The 10570-nt window shown below is 31.4% G+C and overlaps 1 protein-coding gene across 7 annotated transcripts in view; it reads left to right on the forward strand.

Moving 5' to 3' along the window:
• Positions 1-2788: 2788 nt before the first annotated feature.
• The window catches only part of LOC106461019 (hippocampus abundant transcript 1 protein-like), a 43698-nt gene continuing 35916 nt past the window's right edge, over positions 2789-10570 (forward strand). For 4 of the 7 annotated variants that reach the window (XR_002610943.1, XM_022388052.1, XM_022388073.1 and 1 more), the window contains exons 1-3: positions 2795-2882; positions 7255-7393; positions 9249-9344. Coding sequence is in view for 6 of the 7 variants with exons in the window: in XM_022388052.1 (XP_022243760.1) it covers positions 7316-7393; positions 9249-9344 (174 nt within the window). In the remaining variant the exon portion in view is untranslated. Of the gene's footprint in view, positions 2883-3305; positions 6517-7254; positions 7394-9248; positions 9345-10570 lie in introns of those variants that run through there. The other 3 variants (XM_022388055.1, XM_022388059.1, XM_022388067.1) reach the window with 3 other exon arrangements.

Genomic DNA, 10570 nt, shown 5'->3' on the forward strand with positions numbered 1-10570 from the left:
ACGTAGACTCGTATCGGTAAGATAAATAAGAACATATGTCAAATATGAGACACTTTTTTTGCATATACACCATCGGTGTACATACAAGTGGGGCAGCTGTTCCAGAGTCCAAGGAACTCAATTCATGAAGAAAAGTCCACTTCGACGTATATTAAATTAATTAATACTTTTTATGCCCGGGAGCACATCTGGTGATACTTGGTCTCAAGCCCACCAGTGGCACAGCGGTATGTCTTCGGACTTACAATGCTAGAATCCGGGTTTCGATACCCGTGGTGGGCAGAGCACAGATAGCCCATTGTGTAGCTTTGTGCTTAATTCCAAACAAACAAACAAACTTGGTCTCAATTCGCAATAGGCCTACTTCTAAGACAGTCGAAATTAACACTTTTGGGACCCAGAAGTTTGAATGATAAACTGTTTCAGTTCGTCGAAGACCCACCCATGAACAGGGTTGGTACTACAATCTTTAAGGCCCATACGAGTAAAAAGTTAAGATCTGCATACATACATCTACCATAATATCTCAAGAAATAATCAGAAACGTTTTATGTTATTTATATTATAATTTAAAGTACCCTTTACTTACATAACATTGGTATTGTTCAAATAGGGGGGAGTAAACTCTTCTTATACCATGGTTTTTGTAAACTTACGTACGTCATTAATACACACGTACAACATACACTGACTGACTCTTTTATTAGGACTCACACACACACACGCATCTGGGAACTTTATGAAACATTCCACTTGTTTATTTATTTAAAATAGACTGACCGTGTGAAATCTATGACAATCGCTTGAGCTTTAAAAATGCAAACATGTTCCCATATCATGAGTAGTCTGCAAATAACTTTCTGACTTTTAAAAAGACAATAGTAAGCATCTGCCTAGCAGGAGCTTTATTAACAGAGAATCATTTCTTTGACCAGCTGTCTTCCATTTTTATCAACAGTGTCAATTAAAAACGAATAGGTCTATCACTAGGAATAACTTTAGCCACTAACTACTAAATGGACGGAGGAGTAAAATGTAACAAACGTTGAACTGTGTCCCAATTGATTGATTCGATCAACAGTGACAACCGTTTATCCATCTTCAACTATATCATCTAAAGGACATTACAAAATGTGTCCTATTACAAATGACAATAGTGTAAAAAAAAATTTATTTCAGATACAAACAGATAAGCACAGCTTCAGCGGTACTTAGAGCAAACTGGAAGCATACAATGTGATCTGACCAACTCACTAGAGATGATGATCCAAACTGAATAAATCTCTAATTGTTCAGTCGAATGACTAACGCCAGACTTACCCAGAGCAACTATCGTTACCTCACGTGATTGACCATTCTCAATCTATAGGCGGAAATTGTAACCTTGAGATATCACCTGTCTTATTGAAGGACATTGCCCTGGACCTTTATACATAATGCACAGCTTTATAGCTATATCTCCAATAGGCAAACCAGGTATTGTCCCAAAGGGAATGACAAAGAACAAAGGTATATAATAGAAAACGAACTTAACTTTTTGACCAGTTGTTGTGTGAAAACTGTACATACCTACAACAAACGAAAACTTTTATCAATTATACATTAAAATAATAAAATAGAAAACACGTGGTTCACCTACATATCACACAAGTTTCACTTGCTTATTGATAAAAGTTAGAAATTTTAATTCAGACGAGTGATTTCACAGAAAATGTTAAATAGACTGACCACTTTAAAAATTCTTGCTGTAAACTGAAGTTAGTAAATACATCAATAGCAAATGTCATATCATTTTTACTGCTATTTTTGAATAGTAATCGTAATAGAACTTGAACTTTCGATAATTAAATATTTGAGCTATATGTGACTAGAACGTACTGTGTATTATACCATAGCATTGCGAAATCTATATTCCAGTTCTTTTCTTTTTTTGCCATATTGTTTTGTAATATGTATTTCCCTGGGCTCTCTACTCCCAGGAGTCTGAGATTAAGCTCCTTTCCATAGATAGAAATCAGTTTTAAATTAATTAATTGATGTATGTTATTAGTTAATAACGTAAATAAACAATGCTCAAAGAAGTAAAGAATAATTTATAAAATACTTCCAATATAAAAAACTAGCATGTAAAACAATTTATGTATATGTGGGATTTTTAATATTTCCTCCCCCCCCCCCCCCGTTTTCAATATCCATATAACGGAACCAATCATTTGGGGAGGCCGTGTTAACCCTGAACTAAATATTTTTTCTGCTCCAACTAGTAAAAGTTCCGTTAACCATTGAATTTCCATACGTTGGTAACCTCTAACTGAAAATACTGACATTGTAGGCCTGCCGCAAAGAACCCAATTAATACAATCTTGTCGGATTAAATAAATTCTTATACTCAAGATAATTAAAGTTAAGATTTAGGTTGTATGATAATATTTTAAAAATAGTTTTCATTGTTAATAAAAAAGTCGTCTTTCTTAACTTATTTCAACCCCGATATCAAATAATTTTATATAAATCAATAGAATTATTTTGTGATTGGTGAGTAATATGTATTTAATGCAAACTTCAAATTATTAAGAAAAAATGTGTCGAGGTAAATTATGTTTATTTTATAACATAATAAAGGTAAGATGTTTAGGGTTTTTAAATCAATATTAACCTTCGATTTTTGGAGCATTTTTAGATTGCATTTTCTATTTTTAAATTTACTTGTAAATGCAGGGCTACCTAGTGGAATTATATAATTTATGACGTCAGACAACACAACAATTAACTAGATTAAGTCAATAGATGAAACTTGACGAAACGTTATGCTATATATGTATGAATTTGTAAAGAAGGGAACCTAAACCTCGGCGTTAAGGTTATTGTGTCATCTTTTTTAGGTTTGGCTATCTATAAAATTTCTGAGTTTTGTATTTTATCTTATTCAAAATGTACTTTAACTCTAAGCTTTTATTTTTGGTTTACTTTTTCATTTAATAATAACAGTGTAATTACTTAGTAAGTACCATTACTAATAGTAATAGTAGTATTACTAGTACTAGCAAGCTAATGCAGTGATACTGATAAAATTGGTAATATTATCCATATTACTACTACTAATAAGTAATAGTAGAGCTAATTTAACCATAACGTAACAAGTTTAATTAGAAATATATTTACTATAGTCTATGGTATTACTTGTGGTATAGTGATTACTATTACTAGCATTAATAAAAAATGGTTATTACTAATACTAATAGCATTTTAGTTACTATAGTATATAATAATTAATATATTAAGACTACTATTGTATTAGTACACTGTAGTATTAGTAATCTCACTAACAGTAACATCGTTACTAATACTAATAAGCATTGCTGTTTGCAGTAACAATAACGTTTTAAAAAATTGAAATAGATATTAGCATCTTTACCTTGCATCATTACATCAGTTTATTGTTGTTTTACTATGCATAATGGAATTTGCCTAATGGCAGTGAGTATCACACATTAATCAAATACCTAAAGAATATAAATATTTTTGAAAAATATGTAATACTTCATTTGGAGGCATATATCAGTATTAATTCAAAATAGTATGTATGTTATTCAAAACATTTGCCTCCAAAGTCCAGCAGCAGAGGTCAGAAAATGGCCATATTTTTGGAGCAACTTAAACTTTAATTAGCATAAGCTATTATAGTTTATACATCAGATTAAACAACAAAGTCTATATTGTGATTCTTGATGATGCCATTGCATAAAACCTAAGCAATTTTTGAAACAAAGCTTCAGTTTCAAATGAAGATACCTTAAATATTCAAATCCATGTCTTTGTTTGAATATAGAGACAAGTCAAGCTTCATTTTAAACTCCTTTTGCACCCAGATATGAATGTTTTGACTAAAATTTTTCTTCAAATCTGTTAAACTATTGCTTAATACAGAGGCAGCTGATAATAGTGTCACATTGTTTATATTACTACAAATAAGTAATGTCTAGGAAACAGTATGTAAACTCATATTGCACAAAGCAAGAAACTTATTGAATTAGTTTTACAAAAATATTTACCAGTAATAAAAATAAAATACTTTGCTACCAAATATTTTGACTCTTGTCATAGTTGCAATTATTTTTCTCCCATTTATTGTTACAAAAATGGTTAAGTGTGATAATGGTCTGTCAGACAATATCAGTTGGAGGAATATATACTTAAATGTGAAGAACTAATTGTCATTAATAATTTTAAGGTCCTTTCTTTGCATAACTTTAGCTTGCTGAGTGTTAAGCAAAAGCTCTTCTGGTCACCTTTATAACTTTAAAGGTATAGAACCTGGTTGCTGAGTTGACTTCCCTCAGACTACAGAATAGCTTCTTAATTTGATGTTGTTCTCTCTCAGAAGATATGTAAACCAAATCTGAAAAGAATTCATGTATTTTCCATCACAGACATTTGCCAGATCCCTTGCCCTTATGTCTGATGTGACCAAACTGATCAGTTTATCTCAGTATGCAGGGAAGGACTTGCTGATGTGCCAACCAAATTTTGAAAAATGAGCAGGATATCTTAGATGGTAATGTTACTTTTCTTTATCATAGATGCTAAAAGTGTCACTAATGGTGACTTAGCAGAAGTGTGGAGGCAGGGTATCACAGAAATAAAAACTTATTTTTCATTCATCAACCCAAAGAAATGTTACGGCAGCTGGGAAGACTTTGCAGAAGGAAAGTTATTTACAGAAGAATGTGGTAACCTTATGGAAAAAAGAGCCAGCCCAGCAGGTTTTTATACTGAACACGCTTCATACATTTCTGGAAACTTCTAGAAGAAGCATGTGTGGAGAACTACACTACATAAACATCACAACATTGAATGAAAGCCAACGTTGGTATTTATTCTACAGTAGGGTGGCTCTGATCGTATCTACACGAGTGAAATTTCAGTAGATGAAGTATTGTCATGGCTAATCAACTGGCATAGAAATTAACAACTGTTCAGAAGGAATCAACAGATAATCATATGATGAGAATGTTCAGCCTGTGTCTGATCATCATGTAGTTGGTAATTTGGACCACCTTATGTCTTTCATCAAAAAACTTGATGGAGAATACTTTTCAACCAGTGAGACAAATCTTCATGCACAGAAATAATTTCTTTATCTATTACTATACGATGCCATTGGCTGGCTAATGGATGAAAAAAGTACAGCCATGGATTTGGACCCACAATGCTGAAGTATTGTCTATGAAATCACAAAATTGGCTACATCAGTCGTGTCCTGTAAACATTTTAAGTCTTACTTGTCTATATTCACCACCTTTAGAAGCAGAGTAGTAGTAGATACTCTCAACATGCCTTTACAGAACTGAGAAATTCATAACATCAGCTACCCTTCGTGTCAATTCCACACAGCAACCCTCAGAAGTAATCTCATACATTCCAATAGATATGTAGTTATATTTGTGAATTCTTACTTTTTCATTTTATTAAATATCTAATTTAAATAAATTTGAAAAGGTTTCTGAAGTATCATTTGACAGACATTTGTAGATGCATTTCAATGCTGGCATTTGCCTATAGACAAATTAATAAGTATGAGTTGTTTGTGACATGTAAAGCATTATTAAAGATGTATAAGATAATGATTTGGAAGAATATATTGTTCTGGTTTGTGAACTTAAAAGTTGTACAGTAATTTTACTGAAACATTACATCACTGATCATGGATATTAATATAATCCTAAAAGCTGTGTTTCATTGTCATATACATCACAAAAGGCTAAATGTGAATTAGTCAGGAATTGAAACAGTTGTCTATATAATAATGTATCTGATTATAAAGCAAAACATGAACGTGATAATAGGAAGCATTTATTAAACATTTTGTAATCATCAAAATTCCATCATCATTAATCTAGAGGTACAAAACAAACAAACAATATTTGTAATTGCAACAGAAATATCTTATGTTTTGTACCTCTAGGTTACTGATGATGGAATTATGATGATTTTGAAATGTTTATTTAATACTTTCTATTATCAAGTTCGGGTTTTGCTGTATCATTAAGTTACGTTTTCCAAAAAATGATTCGATTACTGACATACCTAATGTTTTACCTTTTAAGAAGTGATAAATGCAAGTGTGATTTTTGGGTCAAAATTAGTTTTTTTTTTATACACATGTAGGCTAAAGCAGGGAGATAAGTGTACATCATTACTCGTGTTACAAGGGTTTTCTGGTGTGGCATCATCCACGTCCTTTACCCTGAGACCCAAAGCTTCATTTTAAACTATTTTGATAAATGTTGTAATACTGGTTTCAATTCCTCAAAAAATTGGGTGAGCCTGCTGCTGGACATAGTGGCAGAGATTCTTAAACGTTCACATGTTATGTCAATTGTCAGTCAAAGTTCTTTGCTTTCTCTTGTCAGTTTTTCTCGAGTATATGGTGGCAGTTTATCTAAATAGTCAGCTGAGTATTGCTGAGACTAGCTTTAAACAAGTAAGGATTGGGAACAAACTATCTGGATTGTAGTGAGTGGACACTGTGTGTGTGTATATGCAATTTGTTGCCTGTAATAGAAAAATATTAAATTTTTGGTTACCCATGCATTCATGGGATACATTTTTTACAACCCCAAAGTCACCTTTATGTTTTTAAATATTTAAGCTTAATTTAAAATCACCTTTATGTTTTTAATTATCTGAGCTTAATTTCTAAATGTGCAGTAGGCAACTGTGTGTTTTGCCATTAAAAATTTAAAATGATTTGATATAGAGCTCTGAATGAATTTTCAAATAATTTTAAAAAAAGGTCTGGTCTGTAGTACCATTGTTAGTAAATATAGATTTGGGGGGGGGGGGTCATGGGCATTATACAACAGATTTTACATATAGTATTAAAGAAAATTTAACATATATTTTAATGTTTTTTTTTCATGAATTAAGGAACATCTAATGACCCTTTTGGCTCATCGGGGACATCCTGATGTAACCAGTCTCCCTCAACAAACAAATAACTAGTCACTAGATTCAGTCCTGATCCCTAAGAATTTATCAACTCTTTCAGAAACTTTTGTAAAAATAATATCAACTACTTTATGTTATTGTTATAACATATAGATTTTTACATGTACGTATTTGTTATTTCCTAAGCATGGGTTATCATGATCTCCTTCTTATATTTTTCAGAAGACCAAATTGTTAATGATGTTATCAGAATATAACTTTCAGTCAATGGAGTATGATTAAACTACTTTCACATGGTTTCAGATTTATTTGTACAGAAAAAATAACATTTACAGTGACTGAGACCCTGAGGTCATAAATTAAGATGCCAAGGAAAATGTCAAGAAAAGTCACTGGCCTCCTCATTAGAAGCAGAAAGAACATAATGAATGATGGTTTCATTGTAAGTTCATTTTTGAAGCAGAATAAGTTTGTTAGAGTTCTGTTTTCAGTGTTTTTATTTTTTTTCATATCCACTGGTACAAAGTGATGCTGGAATTAAGACTTATAAGCTGCATGAAAAACCTAGTTTCACATTATCTGTTTATCTTTAAAGCTTTAGGCTATGTAGAATCCATCCACAATAGACAAAAATCTCAGATTAAGTGCACATAATGTGATCTACTTCATGTTAATAACTCATTGGCCGTCTTGATGTGGTCACTAGCTAGATTTGGCTTTGTAGCAAAGTTAAGTGTAATGCTCTAGCTACTCGGTATGAAACATTACTGAGATTATTTTCATGTTGTATAAATATATGTATGCAATTGCATGCTGGAAATGTTTTACCATGTACAAGTACTTTTACAGAGAGAAAAATAAGAGTATTCACATTTTTATGAAATGTTTTGTAACTGAGAGTGGTTGCTAAGGGATAAGTTATAGCACACTTAAAAATTGACAATAAAACAAAATAAAGATTGTCATCTTACCTTAATTTTGAAATTTAGAAAAACCAGGGTTGGTAAGTTGGTCAATTAAATGCTTATTTTTTTTACTAGTCAAATACAGCCGAATAATCTAAAACTTCTGTCAGATACCAAAAATAGTAGCTAAGGTTTCCGATTAGTTTTTTAATCTCAAAAGTCACCCATCTGCTTATAAGATGAGTCTTCAAATGACACCCCTGCTAATGGACTTCAAAATGATTTAGTATTCAATCCATACAATAAGAAACTGTACTTATTGTTTTGTAGCCTAATATTTCTTACCTTATGCATTTTTTAATTACTGTATAGACACACACACATAATGATGAGTTTAATGGGTCTCTGCTCTTTACCCACTGAAACCTTAATAGCTGATTGATGTTGTACTATGCTGTGTTATAATGTCCTTCAATTTTATGTATCCAACAGCTATGGTTCTTTTAAACTTGTAATATAACTTCATAATAGTAGCATGTTATTGAAAATGCAGATAGTCACTTGTGTAATTACTGGCAATATCACATATTTACGATATACAATGTCAATATGTGGTTCTATATGCAGCACCAGCTTTGTTGTCATTGGAAGGCTGGAGACAAACCATAAACTTGCATTTTTAATTTTGATCAAATTAGCATTACTTACCTTAAAACAGTTAAGATGAAAAACAAGTCGTGAATAAAATATTTGTCATTATTTGACCAGTAAATTGACAGGTATCTTCTTCTTAACCAGCCAAGCTCAAACTTTCTTATTAACCCTTATTACGTTTCTTAAAATTGGAATTGATACATCATTTAGTTTGCAAGCTCTGGTAAACAGACATAAGAAAAGAACTTGACTCAGCAGATAATTAAGAATTGCAGATAAATCAGAAACAATCACAGACAACATCAGCTATTGTAGAAAGAATAAGCTTCAAAGAACTGGCAACAATGAAAGCAGGCAAGTGACAGTAATGAATCAAAGCATGGTAAGCAAAAAAAAAAATATATTTCTATCAACTTTGTGATAAGAATGACATTTTCATTCATTTGCTTTCACCAATCCAGTCTTACTCAAACAGGTCCTTAAAATAAACTTTCAGCTTCTATGTAATAAATCTTTGAAAGATCATGAGAAAAAAAAATATCTTTCATTTATCTAATTGAACATATTTTGTCAAAAAAGATTTCAACAAGAAAATACTTGCTATCTTACTAAAACTTGGAATTAGTTTGTAGAAATATAAAATTAAATTTATTCCGTTGAATAGTTTTATATTTGTATAAATTTAGTTTTGACATCTTTTGAGCAGTGATGCAGTAATAGGTTGCTGTATTTTTTCAGACTTCTGGAATAGGAGAACCAAGTGTATATCATGCTGTCGTAGTCATTTTTCTTGAATTCTTTGCTTGGGGACTTCTGACAACTCCTATGATTACCGTGAGTGTTACTCTGTGGCTTTTACCACTTAGTGAAAAAGTATTGAACACTTGGTATAATGCAAGACTTTGTATATATCACAATAGTTAAAAAACATAAAGTGGTTACAAAATGTAAACAGCTCGTATTTGCTATGAAATTTTCTTGTGAATGATAAATGCCATCTTTTTTTTTGTTACACTCACATGTGACTGAAAAAAAATATTTGTTTATACAATAAAAAACATTAAATTGTAAAGTATGCGTAGCAGGAGACCTTATGACATTAGATGCACTTAGAAGATAAATGAAGAAAAATTCACTTGTATAAAACACAAACTTAAAAGTGTATAATATGCATTGTACACGGCAGGAGACTTGACATTGAGAAGTCCTAGTTATAATTGTCTTAGTAATTGGACTGCACATATAATAACTTTAGCATTGACCATTTGCTGTAATGGACACACATTAAATGAACAACAACAATATCCGTTTGTTATATGAAGTAGAATTATTCAATTTTGTCACAGACACTTTCATTTCCAATTCACTTGTTTCAAGTAGCATATCTCAGGTATTTGGTTACTGAAATACTTAAATATTATTGCAAATTTTTAACAGTAAGTTACAATCACAAAGTTTAGCAAATATCAGTTTGTACACATAGATCTCTTTAAATTTCTATTAATTTTTTTGTCATTTAAGATTGTCAATGTTTTTTACTATTTTTGGAAGAGGATGTCTCATATTAGCTAAAGGACTTCCAAAATGTGATCTTGAGATGCTTTAAAGTATTCATTTGGTATTCATGATTAAAATGAATATTACATACATATATAATAAATACTATGTATACCAATTTTGATACATATACATATATATGATTTACAATGAGAAGACTAAGATTTAGAGCAGTGGTTTGCAACCTTTTTTTTCTGATCATCGGTCAGTTATATTTTTTCGTGAAAAATTTAGCATTATGTTGGGTCAGTGAAAGTCATATAATTCTTAATACCGGTACATGTATTTAAACCTATGACCCGCGGCAATAATTTGGCTGACCCGTCAAAAGTTGGCTTCACCATTGCAACCTGTAAGGGCACAATCATTGTTCAGTTCAAGTTTCTCGGCTATGTGAGAAGAACAACGACATTAAAGGAAAGAGTCATGGCTACGGAGAATTTTAAGCTCAATTTCAGGGGAAAATATCAAACTGGTCAAACTTTTTTTTTTTTTTTTTTTTT

This window comes from Limulus polyphemus, unplaced genomic scaffold (genome assembly GCF_000517525.1).
Source record: "Limulus polyphemus unplaced genomic scaffold, Limulus_polyphemus-2.1.2 Scaffold36, whole genome shotgun sequence".
Classification (NCBI taxonomy): Eukaryota; Metazoa; Arthropoda; class Merostomata; order Xiphosura; family Limulidae; genus Limulus; species Limulus polyphemus.